Source organism: Mandrillus leucophaeus, unplaced genomic scaffold (genome assembly GCF_000951045.1).
Source record: "Mandrillus leucophaeus isolate KB7577 unplaced genomic scaffold, Mleu.le_1.0 Scaffold23, whole genome shotgun sequence".
NCBI classification, from domain to species: Eukaryota; Metazoa; Chordata; class Mammalia; order Primates; family Cercopithecidae; genus Mandrillus; species Mandrillus leucophaeus.
The window spans coordinates 599,551-612,458 of NW_012102365.1; the positions used below are offsets into that span (position 1 = coordinate 599,551).

The 12,908-nt window shown below is 54.9% G+C and overlaps 3 protein-coding genes across 7 annotated transcripts in view; 2 read left to right on the forward strand and 1 right to left on the reverse strand.

Annotated features, from left to right (window-relative positions):
* The window catches only part of CEP85 (centrosomal protein 85kDa), a 54,878-nt gene extending 49,991 nt beyond the window's left edge, over positions 1–4,887 (forward strand). For all 3 annotated transcript variants that reach the window (XM_011981636.1, XM_011981637.1, XM_011981638.1), the window contains 3 exons: positions 1,025–1,132; positions 2,616–2,841; positions 3,211–4,887. In XM_011981636.1, coding sequence (XP_011837026.1) covers positions 1,025–1,132; positions 2,616–2,841; positions 3,211–3,371 — 495 coding nt within the window. In that variant the 3' untranslated portion in view covers positions 3,372–4,887. The remainder of the gene's footprint in view (positions 1–1,024; positions 1,133–2,615; positions 2,842–3,210) is intronic.
* A 351-nt stretch (positions 4,888–5,238) lies between these two features.
* On the forward strand, positions 5,239–7,575 carry SH3BGRL3 (SH3 domain binding glutamate-rich protein like 3). 2 transcript variants are annotated; one of them, XM_011981640.1, is made up of 3 exons: positions 5,239–6,237; positions 6,818–6,985; positions 7,111–7,575. In XM_011981640.1, exons 1-3 carry the CDS (start codon positions 6,073–6,075, stop codon positions 7,174–7,176), a joined length of 399 nt encoding a protein of 132 aa, XP_011837030.1. In that variant the 5' UTR covers positions 5,239–6,072; the 3' UTR covers positions 7,177–7,575. The 2 variants fall into 2 exon arrangements, with proteins under 2 accessions (XP_011837030.1, XP_011837029.1); XM_011981639.1 differs by having other exon boundaries at positions 5,770–6,237; positions 6,818–7,575.
* Positions 7,576–8,336: 761 nt separating this feature from the next.
* The window catches only part of UBXN11 (UBX domain protein 11), a 46,338-nt gene continuing 41,766 nt past the window's right edge, over positions 8,337–12,908 (reverse strand). For both annotated transcript variants that reach the window (XM_011981643.1, XM_011981642.1), the window contains 7 exons: positions 11,782–11,996; positions 11,428–11,505; positions 10,339–10,459; positions 10,117–10,220; positions 8,841–8,914; positions 8,626–8,766; positions 8,337–8,546 (listed from right to left, as the gene is read on the reverse strand). In XM_011981643.1, coding sequence (XP_011837033.1) covers positions 8,354–8,546; positions 8,626–8,766; positions 8,841–8,914; positions 10,117–10,220; positions 10,339–10,459; positions 11,428–11,505; positions 11,782–11,996 — 926 coding nt within the window. In that variant the 3' untranslated portion in view covers positions 8,337–8,353. The remainder of the gene's footprint in view (positions 8,547–8,625; positions 8,767–8,840; positions 8,915–10,116; positions 10,221–10,338; positions 10,460–11,427; positions 11,506–11,781; positions 11,997–12,908) is intronic.

A 12,908-nucleotide genomic window follows, 5' to 3' on the forward strand; every position in this document is an offset into this window, starting at 1 on the left:
AAATATATATATATATATCAGGTGAATTTGTTGGAATTAGATGGATTCATCGTCACTTTGGATATTTCATGATCACGGGGTGTTTTCCTTGGCAGTTATACTTTTTTATTGATATAAAATGAGAAATATAAAAAAATTGCACACTTCAAATCAGTTTCAAAATTTGAGGAAAAATTGAATCAATAGAATGAGGCAGAAGTTTAAAAGCTTAAATATCTCCCTTCCCCTGACCCCTCCTACACACACGAACACACTTACACAGAACTCACTAGATTAGGCACCTGTGAGTATGCTCTCCTACCCCTTTCCATGTCTCTGAACAGCATTTAATAGACAGTATTGTCAAGAGCACTTGACTGTTAACTCCTAAAAGACAGGAACTGTTGGTGTTCTCCTCAGTGCCTGTCACAGTAAGCGCTCAGTAAATACTGAACTCAGCTGAATAGCACATTCCCTGCCCTCAAGAAAGTTTGTGTTTGAGTGGAGTGAAGGATCATGTGCATAGCCAACTAGAATATTAAGCAGATGTACTTGTAAGCCATGATGGATATGATAGCAAGGTAGGATTAGGATTAATTGGACCTGATTTGCAGATTGAAGAAAGCTCAGGTGGGCCTTGGAGGTTTCCTGGAGGTAACAGCAGAAGAGCAGCTTGAACAAAGGAAAAGGGAAGTGAGCAGAAGCATTGACGCTGCAGCCTTCAGGGATGAGGGCCAGTCATTCATTATGGCAGTGTAGAGGCTGACCATGTGGAGGGTGGAAAGAGATATGGCTAGAAAAGTAGGTAGGAGCTACTGTGGCCTTGAATGCCCTGCTAAGAAGCTGACCTCTATTTGGTATGTGGTCAAGGGCTATAGGAGGGCTTAAATGGGAGGTCACAAATCAGGACTGTTGTAAAATGATTTCTTAGCAGGAGTGTGTAGGTAGGGTGAGTCTTCACTATATAGTCCAAGCCAGCGGTGATATTGTTGGAACCAGACTTGTTACTCCTGTGTTCCCTCAACATCTTGGCTGTGTGATTCAGAGCCTAGAGCAGGAAGTGGCTCAAGAAGAAGGAACAAGCCAGGCCCTGAGAGAGGAGGCCCAACGAAGGGATTCAGCCCTGCAGCAGCTGCGCACAGCCGTGAAGGAGGTGAGTAGCATTAGTCAGACCTCTTGGTTCTGCCTCTACAAACCCGATTTCTTTGTATGCCCTCCCCATCTCTACTCCAATAGGAACCTCAGTGTTTGAAAGGGAAAGGTCCCTACTGAGCTTTGGGGGCAGAGGAAAGGTGCATTGCATCATCCTTTATATTACAGACCCTAAGCCTGTTTTAGCATGTCCATAATTGTTACCTAGGAATGCTTTTTTTTCTCTCTCTTTTTTTTTTTTTTTCTTTTGGAGACAGTCTTGCTCTGTTGCCAGGCTAGAGTGCAGTGGCACAATCTCGGCTCACTGCAACCTCCACCTCCCGAGTTCAAGCGATTCCCATCTCAGCCTCCTGAGTAGCTGGGACTATAGGCACGAGCCACCGTGCCCGGCTAATTTTTTGTATTTTAGTTGAGACGGGGTTTCACCACGTTGGCCAGGATGGTCTCCATCCCCTGACCTCGTGATTAGCCCACCTCAGCCTCCCAAAGTGCTGGGATTACAGGTGTGAGCCACTGCGCCAGGCCCAGGAATGCTTTTTGATGGGGCAAGTCATTCTCTCTTCCTTTGTCTTCTTGAAGCCGCAGGTTTCTGGGGTTGGGGAGTGGAGAGTTCGAGAAGACTGAGGATTTGGTGGCCTTCATGCACTAAACAGAGCTGTCAGCAGGGGGCAATCAAGTTCACTGACTGGCCTAGTACCTAGGAAGGAACCTCCTTTAGCTAGGATTGTCACATGGCCCAGTGTGGGTGGAGGGCCTGGGACTGAAGGAGGGACTCTATTCAGACTGTATAAAAACACAGTCAAGGTAGGAAGGGAAGGGAAGTGGATTAAGCTGTCAGGAAGAGAGGGAAACAGACAGACATACATGAATAGATGGTTTTTGTAATAAAGTCTGACTCCACTGAGGTGAGAGTTTGAAAAGGCAGGACTCGTTCCAGGGCTGGATCCTCCAGGTCCCAGCTTCTCCAGCCCCTCACCTAGTGGCTACTAGCTGTCATACTGTCTTTCTTACTGTCTTTATTCCTTTGACACAACTGTGATCAGGCTGGCTGGTGGCCACTTTTGTCAGGGTGGCAGGGAGAGATTGAAACCAGTGTCTCCTCAGATTTCACGGTTCACGGTAAACCTTCTCTAATAGCCTGGCTAACAGAGTTGGCTGAGGGACTGACTTGAGATAGAGTTCCTAGGGGCGGGAGCATCTTCTCTGGTTCTTGAACAGAAACTAGGATGCTGATGATTCAGAACCAGTTGAGGGTTGGCTTCCTCTCTAGTGCTAGAGCCCTGTGGGCCCAGCCTACCCACAGGAAGAATCAGGCCTGATATTGATAGTGGGGGAAGTGCTAAAGCCTGTTGGCAGGGGTAGGGTTGGGGAAGGGGGGACACTGCCTATGACTCACCCATTCCTTCCACACCCACACATACATGCATAGATACTCTTCCTCTTCCTGGGCCTGAGTTAACGTGCTTACCCATCTGTCTGCTCAGCTTTCAGTGCAAAACCAGGACTTGATTGAGAAGAATCTGACACTCCAGGAACACCTGCGCCAGGCCCAACCAGGGTCTCCACCTTCACCAGACACAGCCCAGCTGGCACTTGAGCTGTACCAGGAGTTGGCTAGTTGCCTTCAAGATCTGCAGGCTGTCTGTAGCATTGTGACCCAGAGGGCCCAGGGCCATGATCCCAATCTCTCCCTGCTCCTAGGCATTCACTGTGAGTCCTCAGACCAGTCTGGGGCCCAGGAAGGAGGGGCCTTCTTTCTCTTCTCTCTCCCATCCCACTTTCCCATATTCTTACAGTAATATGTAGACAGAGTACATAGGCCTGGCCACTGCCCTCTGGACATTTATTTGTTTCGCAAAGTAGGTGTTCATAAATCTGTTTTTGGAAACAAGCTATGGGGTACTTGCATGCAGGACAAACTAAAAGCAGGCCTTCAGCAGCAAATTAACCCACTGTCCCCAGATGCTTTTTTTAAAGTGTATGTCCCAAGACTGTGAGTTCAAGATACTGCCTATCCATACTGTGCCCTCCACATGAAAGTGTCTTGCAACTAACATTCTCTTGAAATGTTCTCCCCAGCAGCACAGCACCCAGAGACTCAGCTAGATTTGCAGAAGCCAGATGTGATCAAGAGGAAACTAGAGGAGGTTCAACAGCTGCGTCGTGACATTGAGGACTTAAGGACCACCATGTCAGACAGATATGCCCAGGACATGGGAGAAAACTGTGTCACACAGTGAGGAATTCTGGGGGATTCCCCCAGGGAGGATCTGGGCTGCTGAGAGCCTAGTCCAGCAGGTTTCTGCCCTGACATTCTCTTGTCTGCTGTTCCCAGAGAGAAGTGTCAGAAGGGGAGGGGAGAGCCTGCATCTGGAGGCCAAGGGCTGATTAGGGAACTGTCCTACCCCACACTGGCATGTTGGATTATGTTTGTCCTGCTAATTCACTCTCAACGGTGAGTTACTAATTAACTTTTGGCAGGTACAATAGATGAGTCCTCACAAACTGTTCCCAGCCCTAGGCTGACATCAGAGACGAACAGGCTGTTCACCTTTCTTCATCCAATGGGATGGATCCCTGTTAATTCCCACTTCACACCTTGGTCCTGCTGATTAGAGAGCTCATCAGAGGGGCCTGGAAAGGCCGAGGGTAGTACTAGTAACAATGGCCATTTAAGAATTCTCAGGCCCCATGTGCCAGCCTTCCTGGGAACACTGAGCTGGCTTTCTGGGTTTTCTCATGCCTGGTCTCACTGCTTCTTCCTCAGGGCTCTTGTTGTCCCAGAAGCCTCAGGGTAGTGTGTTGGTTAGCACATAACTACTAGGATTGGGGCCCTAGGGATTATAGCCGGGACTCTAATCTGCCTACCATGCCATTTAACAAGAGATCCCACTCTCCAGCTGCCTTGTGTCCCTAGGGCCCTGGCCATGTGTTTAGCACAGCCCCTTTCTCCTTTGTTCTCAGGCCTTCCAGGTAGCCCCCTTCCTGGACTTAAGAGTGCAAACTCTTCCCTGTGGTTCTAGCCTTGGGTAGAATTATATCCCAAAGACCACAGCGCAACTGTCAAGCTGCTTACCCCCTCACCGAGGGCTACAGCCTGTGCCCAGCCCTTTAATTTGTGCCTCTCTTGTATTGGGGGTGGTGGGCATTATTCCTCTCCCTTTCCTGCTCTGGCCTCCTTGAAAGTTCAGAGTACCCAGTATAAGTCAGCTTTAAAGTACAGCTTTTAATGTTTCCTGGGTTGTTTCTCTGGGGCTTTAGGGAGGGCCCTTTGCCCTCTGGTTTTTCTTGCCTCCTGGTTTAGGGAGCATCTCACACTTGTTAGTGTCTGGTTGGTGGGCCAGCCATGCCTCATCTAGATCTGGAGCCAGGCCAGGCAGGGGCCAGGTGTGGGCCAGTCAGCCACTACAAGATTTTTGCTAAGCTTTGGGCTGTTGGCAGCATCATGGACCTCATGCCTGGGCCTGAATGAGGCTCTTTCTTAAGTGTTTTTACAAGTTTGTGTTTTATTTATGGAGTGACTTATCCCTTCCATTCAGAGCAGCCCCACCCAGCCAGCCCTTCAGCCTCTGGGCTCCTGCTTCTTAAAGGCAGAGCCGTCTGGTTGGTCTCCACCCTGTGCATTGGGAGCCCAGCCACCATGCTCACGGGTATTTTTCCTCATAAAGTTTATAACCAGTTATTTATATGAATCTTTGTTATGTCAACTTGTTTGTATTGCCTATTTTGATTATAAAATAAAATATCTTAACAGACTCCTCAGTTTTCCATACCCTTCCATCACCACCACCACGCTATTCTACCCCTTTGGTTTGTTAGAGCCAAAGTCTGGGTTTTCAGCCAGGTCCCCCAGGTAGCAGCATGGAGGAACCTTTGTCAGGTCCAGCCTCCTATCCCTCTCTCTGCCAGTTCTGCTCCTCTGTCGTTCTGTAGGACCAGATCTCTTCCCACTCACTTTCTGTTGGGCAAACTTTCCCTGAGTCACAGCAGAAGTTTGTCACTGGAAAGTTTCAGCAGTCCTCAGGAAGTTGGCAGCCTCTGGGTTGCTGTGAGGAAGTGGCTTTACCAGAGCAAGGGTTGTCTTTCTGGGCTGTTACCTGCCTGAGCCCTGGACCAGGGGGACATCTGAGAAGCATTATGTTGAATGCCAGATAGCTAGGTTTCCAAAATTGGGTTGGTTGCTGGAGTCTGTCCCCTCAACTCCTGAATTGCTGGGAGGAGTAGCAGTTTGGGGCATGCATGCATGGAGCTGGGGTTGAGCTTGGACCACCCCAAGACCAGGGGTGGATCTTAGGTCAGCTTGACCCTAGGGTCTCAAGAATCCTGACACCACCCTCTACCGCCACACTTCCCAGCTGTCAGCCTTGGTCTCCATCTGGTTCCTTGGGGGTGTGGCCTCTGCATCCTGCCACCACCCTTCCTTGTCTAAACCTTCCCACCTGAGTGGAGAGGAACTTGGGGGGGAAATGTAAGCATGGGCTCTTCCTATCCCCTAGGGTTAGTGGTGTGTTGGCGGGGGAGAGGGGGGTTTCCTTGGAGCAAGGTACCTTAATATGGGAACTTTGGGTCTGAAAGCAGCTCAAGCCTTCCAAAGCCCCAAGCTGCCCTGTACTATTTAGGGCACCTCCTCCTGGAGACAGCGACTCTGGTAGATGGGAAGTTGGATGCACCAAACCTGTGTGCGGTTGGAGAGGCGGCTTCTGCCAGACCCTCTCCCGGGCCTTTCCTGCCACCCAGCTCCTCCCCAGGCACACTGAGCTCCAGATCAGGAAAGGGCCGAAAAGGACGAGCAGGGCAGCCACAGAAGGGGCGGCCCTGCGTGGGACGGATCCCTCTGCGCGCCTGGTCACCCAGAGGGAAGGGAAGGGGCCTCCGGCGCGCGGGGCGGTGTCGCGCAGGCCCCGCCCCGCCTGCCCGCGCCGCCCATTGGTCCCGAGCGCGATGACTTGCGGGCGGAGCAGGAAGGAAACCGCTCCCGAGCACGGCGACGGCGTCGTCTCCCGGCAGTGCAGCTGCCACTACTGCCGCTCTCTGCCCGCCGGCCCGTCTACCCCCAGCATGAGCGGCCTGCGCGTCTACAGCACGTCGGTCACCGGCTCCCGCGAAGTAAGTGTGCGCCCGGACTGGCGCTGGAGGGGGGAGAGCTCAGGGTTGTGTCCCAGTGTTTTGGACCCTGGCGCCCGGGACCCGCCCCCACGACGGGGACGGGGTGGGGGAGTGCGTCGGCGAGGTGCTGGGCACTGTCTCCCGGATCCGGTCCCGAGGCCCCATCCTGAGCGTCTTCATCGGGCATCCTGGGTCCTTTGCAGCTGCAGCATGAACTTCCCGTGCCCATCCCCCATCAACCCCACATCCATTCTCTGCACTCCCACTACCAGGCTGACCCTGACCACGACGGCAACCTGCTCTTCCGGGGCCTGGGGGGCTTGCCCTGCCCTCCCCACCCTGAGCCTGATCCCACTTCCCTTCATTCTGACCCCCTCCCCGTAGTTGATCCCTCTTTTCATCCTGCACCACCTCAAGCCTGACTCATCCTCCCAACTCCTAGAGGCCAGAACCCTCCCCTAGTGTGGAGGGGGGTCGGGGGGACAAAAGCTCCTGGTCACAGCCTCTCTCACCCTGCCCAGCATTCCCCCCATAAATCCTCCAGCCTATCCAATAACCCCTACCCACCCTCTGTCCCCAGATCAAGTCCCAGCAGAGCGAGGTGACCCGAATCCTGGATGGGAAGCGCATCCAATACCAGCTAGTGGACATCTCCCAGGACAACGCCCTGAGGGATGAGATGCGAGCCTTGGCGGGCAACCCCAAGGCCACCCCACCCCAGATTGTCAACGGGGACCAGTACTGTGGGGTATGGGCTGGGGGACTCGGGGGTGGGGGGAGTGTTGGAAGAGGGCTCTGGCCAGGGTCAGATCTGCCACAAAGCACTTGGGCCTCCTGCATTCAGGTGACCACCCCTTGCCTCCCCTTCCCCAGGACTATGAGCTCTTCGTGGAGGCCGTGGAACAAAACACGCTGCAGGAGTTCCTGAAGCTGGCCTGAGTCAAGCCTGTCCAGAGTTCCCCTGCTGGACTCCATCACCACACTCCCCCAAGCCTTCACCTGGCCATGAAGGACCTTTTGAACAACTCCCTGTCATTCCTACCCTAACCTTAGAGTCCCTCCCGCAATCCAGGCCACTTCTCCTCCCTCCTCTCTAAATGTAGTCCCCTCTTCTCCATCCAAAGGCAACATTCCTTACCCATTAGTCTCAGAAATTGTCTTAAGCAACAGCCCCAAATGCTGGCTGCCCCCAGCCAAGCATTGGGGCCGCCATCCTGCCTGGCACTGGCTGATGGGCACCTCTATTGGTTCCATCAGCCAGAGCTCTGCCAAAGGCCCCGCAGTCCCTCTCCCAGGAGGACCCTAGAGACAATTAAATGATGTCCTGTTCCATTGGCACTGTGTCTGGTTGGTTGTGGCCTGGGCTTCCTGGGTCCCTGCCCTGGGCAAGGTTGGTAGTTGTGACTGTGCTGAGACTGTGCTCTGTGGGAAGGGTGGCTAAGCTGTTCTCATGGGACTGTCACCTCTGTGTTAGTGCATGTGTTTGGATATGTCTGGTACACACATACCTGTATGGACCAGTGGTTTCTGGAGATGTCTGGGTGGGTCACCTTCCAGTTCACATGCATGTGGTGTCCATATCACGCTTGTGCCTTGGTGTGTACTGCACATGTGCATGCCTGTCAGTGAGTGTGGCCATCCCATGCACCTGTGTTGGAGCACAATGGCTAAGTATGAGTGTGTCATGGGAGGTGGGTACCCAGCTGCAGTTCTGCTAGTTTGGGGGCATGGGTCCAGTGGCAAAATGGCTTTGTGCAGTGTTGAGGTGTCCCCACAAGTTGGTGGGTCTGTGCCTGTGCCCAGGTATCTGCTGGCTGCACACTACACAGTGAGGCTCTGCTGTCCCAGCTGAGAATGTAAACCCAGCTGGGGCCAGCTCCTTCCCCCCACTGCATCCCTCCCTTCACAGGATCCACTTAGCCCTTCTTGGGAGAAAGAGGAACCTAGAAGACAAAGACCCAGCAGCCAGGCCCGCCAGCTGGGGCTCAAGTTACCAAGGGGCGGGTCAGCACCGCCCCCTCCCTGGCCCAGCTGGTCCCAGGCCTTTCCTACGTGCCTGGCAAGATGGCCCACCCCTGAGAGCCTGGCGGAGCAGCGGGTTGAGGGGGCGGGCGCTTTATTGGGGGCTGGGACTGGGGCCGGGACCTGGACTAGGACTGAAGTTCGGGCTGGAATTTGGGGCTTGGCGTGCCCGCAGCAGCAGTGCTGCTTTGGGCACGAGGCCTGCAGCCTGCAGCGTGAGTGCATCGTCCTGGTAGAGGGTGGGTGGGAATGTGCTGAAGATCTCAAAGGCAGAGGCATCCATGGCCCTGGGGACCAGGCAGAGCAGATCAGGCTGGGCAGTGAGGCCAGAGCCCCTCTGTGGTCCCAGCCCTGCCCTGTGCCCACCTGGCCTGCGCTAGCAGGGCTCGCACATCCCCAATGGTGTTATCAGGCTGCATCATCAGTAGGAAGGACTGTTCCCCATTCTCAGACTTGATGCGCAGCATGGAGAGCGGGGGTGCTGGCATGTTGGGCGACTCCTGGCTCCTGCACAGCCCAGAGGCCATCAGCGCTCGGTGACCCAATGCCCCCAGGCCCTCACCTCCTCGTCCTGCCCTCACCTCTCTCGCTCAGCGGCCAAGGTGGGCGTCTCCACCACAATCTCCTGGATCCGGGCAGGCAATGGGCAGCAGTTCTGGAAGGTATCAATGGAGGGTGGACAGAGCCCTAGGCCCCATTTGAGTCATTCCCACAATCCTTAAAGGGACACATCCTTGACCAGGGACAGATGAGACCAGTGAGCAAAGCAGGAGGGGGTGTTCTGTATAAACCAAGGCCAGAGGAGAGGCAATGGAAGGGGAAGGAGGTTCTGGGAGGCAGCCCCATGGTTCCCCCCCCAGGTAACCCCCGGTTTCAGTCTAATGGAGACAGAAACCCACACAGATGATGATCAGGCTGGAAGCCCACCCCAGCCTGGGGTCAGGGAAGGCTTCCCTCGGAAAATGACAACTGAGCTGTGACTGAAGGATGAGTGGGAGTCCTTAGAAATGGAATGGGTGCAGGGATATTCCAGACAGCATCAACAGAGATCCTGGGGTCAGGGAAAGCTTCCTAGAGGTGGTGACACATTTGGGCAACTGCCAGCATTATGTGTGGCTGAAGCTGGGGCTCAATTGGACTGGAAGGAATAGGTTGGTGTGAGGAGGGGCCTGGCAATATAGGACGGGCCTTGAGTGCCAGCATAAGGAACATGGCTTTATCTCAAGAACCACTGGAAGATATCAACAGGGAAGGCAGCCTGGAGGATGGTCAGCAGGGGCAGGAGTGGCAGTGGGAGGCAGCTGTCTGGGAGAGATACTCTGGACCCTAGACTAGGGTGGTGGGTGGTGGGAATCAGGAGAAGGGATGCATCTGGGAGAAGTTCTGAGGGTGGACAGACCAGACAGGACTTAGCAATGTGTGGGTGAGGGAGGCAGAGGAGGCCTGAGAAACTAAGGTTTGGTGCCTTTCACATGTGGACACCTAGGAAGAGAAGCAGGATAGGGGGCGAGGAGACAGAATGATGAGGGCTAAGGAGAATCTGAGGCAACCACGAAGGGAGTACCCGGTACTGAGCTGGATATTTTGGCCTAGACCTTGATGGGGTGGCCTGGGCCTTGGGCTCACCCCTGGCCTGGACTGACTTTAGCCCTCTTACAGCCAACCCACCTGCTTTCTAGGGCCCAGCCAGTGCCCTCACTAGCCTCACAGTTTCCAGGAGACAGTGGAGCAACAGCTCTGAGGGACTCATCAGGTGCCTCAAACTTGAGCCTCCAGATAAGACACTGTTCTGGCAGGCTGGACCAGGGCTGGTGCTAGTTCCCCCAAGAGGGCTGGGGGAGTTAGGGTTGGCCTCACCTGCAAGGTGTCCCTGATGGGGCCCCGGATGTCAATCACCTCGCCTTGCCGGATCACAAACTTGGGGAGCCTGTTCAGAAATTTCTCAGCAGTCATCCTGGAGCCTGCAGGGACAGCATTGGGAACCGGGGCCCAGGAAGGACTATGAGTGGTGATGGAGCCCCCCTGGAGTTTGTTCTGCAGTCCCCCGGCCCCCTGCCTCAACCTGGAGGCCAAACTCACCTGGGTGCTCCTCCGCCCTGTCCCAGGCCTTGTGCATCCGCTGCCGGCCCACCACACGGCCCTCGCCTGGAAAGGGGTCCAGCCCGTCCTCCAGGTAGACCTGATTGCGCAAGTCACTCACCTGGCAAGAAAGAAGGGTGACAGCAGTGGGCCCAGCTCTTCAGCCCTTGGCCCCACTTTCAGCCCTATCTGCCTAAACACAGGCCAAGGGTATGGTCTAATGCAACCCTCATTTTACATACGAGGAAACCCAGGCCTCAGGAGAGCCACAGTTCATACTGCTGTCATCTTCCTCGGCCCTGCTGCTCCTGCAAGCACCCCATCCAGGCCAGCTGAAGCTGCAGTACTGACACCCTCCTTGGAGACCCCCTCTCAGGAGCCTACCATGAAGGCAGAGTGTGAGGGGGTCAGGAGAGGACGAAGCTCCTGCTTTTTTCCAGTCTGCAGCACAAACTGCATCATCGTACATGGAACCTCACTTGCCTCATCAAGGCTCCGAGGCCCCCATTGTGGCACAAATGCCTTAAACACCCCCAGTCATGACTCATGCTGTTTCCTGAGCCCTGGTGACACATGCTGCCTCCCTGACACGCCCTCAGTGCGGCACTAACCCACCACCCTCTGGAACACGCAGCCTCACGGGCTCCGGTGGTGGCACCTACCCATGGGCCAGCTCTACCTTATGTCCTTGAGTCCCAACATCTGTCCCCTCTGTTTTGCATGTGGCTCACAGCACTGCCTCCCACCCTACCCAGATAGCTTCAGGAGACTTGGGGGATAGCCGGGTCACTTCTGCAGGGACCCCAGGTTGTCAAGGTGTCCTGAAAGTTGGGGAGGACTGGGAGGCAGTGGCCCTGCAGCCGAGGCTGTCTCCAGGGTGCCAGCAGAGGGCGCTGCCTGCTGCTCTGTTTCGGTCCTCCCTGCTCCCTTCCCAGCCCGGCTTCAGGCTTATCCTCCTGGAGGGCATCAAACTGGGGTCCCCCAGGGGGCGCAGTGGCTTTCCCTCAGAATGGGAGGTGCCTGGGGAGGCTGTGTATCCTCACGGCCTCCAAAATCCCCAAAGGTGTGGTTTGAGGAGCAGCTCATCACCTTAAAGGGGACCCCATTGGGGTACAGTCGCTGGAGCTCTGAGGGAAAGAAGCCATCCAATATGTCTCGGAGGCAGCGCTGCAAGGGGAGAGGAAAAGTGAGCGGGTGCCCTGGGCCTTGGACCCACCCTGCCCTGCCACTAGTCTGGATGGCAGGCCCTAGATCTAGGGTCACCCAGTGCTACACTCTGGAAGCTGAGTCCCAGGCCTTGGGGGAGGGGCATCTGCAAGTCGTGTGTGGGCCTGGGTGCCCCATGGAGGGCAGGCTGGACCTGGGGTGAACTGACTCCATCATCCCCAACTAACAGTGGGCAGCAGGGGCATTAGAACAGCAACCCCCCAACACCGCTCCTACCTGTGTGGAGGGATCGTAGAAGGGTTGGAAGGGCCCGTCGAACATCATGATGCCATTCCGGTAGAGCTTCAGTGGGATGGGCTCAAGGGTACGCAGCCGTGCCCCGCCGGGCACTGGTGTCACCTGGGTGTCACCCTCTACCACCAGCTCACTAAGATCCTGCAGGCTGGCCAGCAGCCTGTCAAAGTCCACCTCAGGGGGCGCCAATGAGTCCCCTGGCAAAGAGGACAGACACCTATGAGCCGCCTCCTGGCTGCCGTGTCCCTAGCAGCCCTAGTCTCTGTGGCTCCCTCCCAGGCTGGGCAGTGGTCTTAGTGTCTCCTCAACTGACTCCCTGGGGAAAAGGAAGGACAACACTAGATAGTAACAGCAGCTATCTTCCTAAGAGCCAGCTTGGAACACGTACCCTGTCCATGTTTGCTACTGTGCCCAGCTCCACCTTGCACACATGGTCCTTATGCCAACCCTGAGGCTTGAGGCAGGGGTATTTTTATTTATTTGAGACAGAGTTTCACTCTTGTTGCCCAGGCTGGAGTGCAATGGCACAATCTTGGATCACCGCAACCTCCCCTCCTGGGTTCAAGTGATTCTCCTGTCTCAGCCTCCCAAGTAGCTGGGATTACATGTGCATGCCACCACACCCGGCTAATTTTTGTATTTTTAGTAGAGATGGGGTTTCATCATATTGGTCAGGCTGGTCTGGAACTCCTGACCTCAGGTGATCAGCCCGCCTCGGCCTCCCACAGTGCTGGGATTACAGGCATGAGCCACCATGCCAGGCTGATGCAGGGGTTATTTAGCTCCATTTTACACATGAGGAAACAAGCCTACTGAGATGAAAAATGACTTGTCCCAAGCCAATTGGTGAGAGGAGGAACTGGGAAGGGAGTCGGGGCTGCCTCTCAAGTCTGTTTCCCCCACCCATCTCAGGAGAGGGAGGTCAGAAGAGGGACAGATGGCTCTTAGGGAGGATGTAGGGACAGCTGCTGGCCAGAACAGATATGGAACAGACCGTAGGTTGTGCAACTATTTCTGGGTCACAGACCCCTTTGAGAAGCTGACAAAGCTCTGTCCTCCTCTTCTGAAAAATGTGTGGCACATACAGCTGTGCACTGGCTTCGGGGGAG

Excerpts from the sequence above, each read along its gene's own strand:
- SH3BGRL3 (XM_011981639.1), top strand. The coding sequence starts at position 6,073 with ATGACTTGCGGGCGGAGCAGGAAGGAAACCGCTCCCGAGCACGGCGAC. Across the intron at positions 6,238-6,817 it reads CGGTCACCGGCTCCCGCGAA|ATCAAGTCCCAGCAGAGCGA; the intron begins GTAAGTGTGCGC and ends CTCTGTCCCCAG.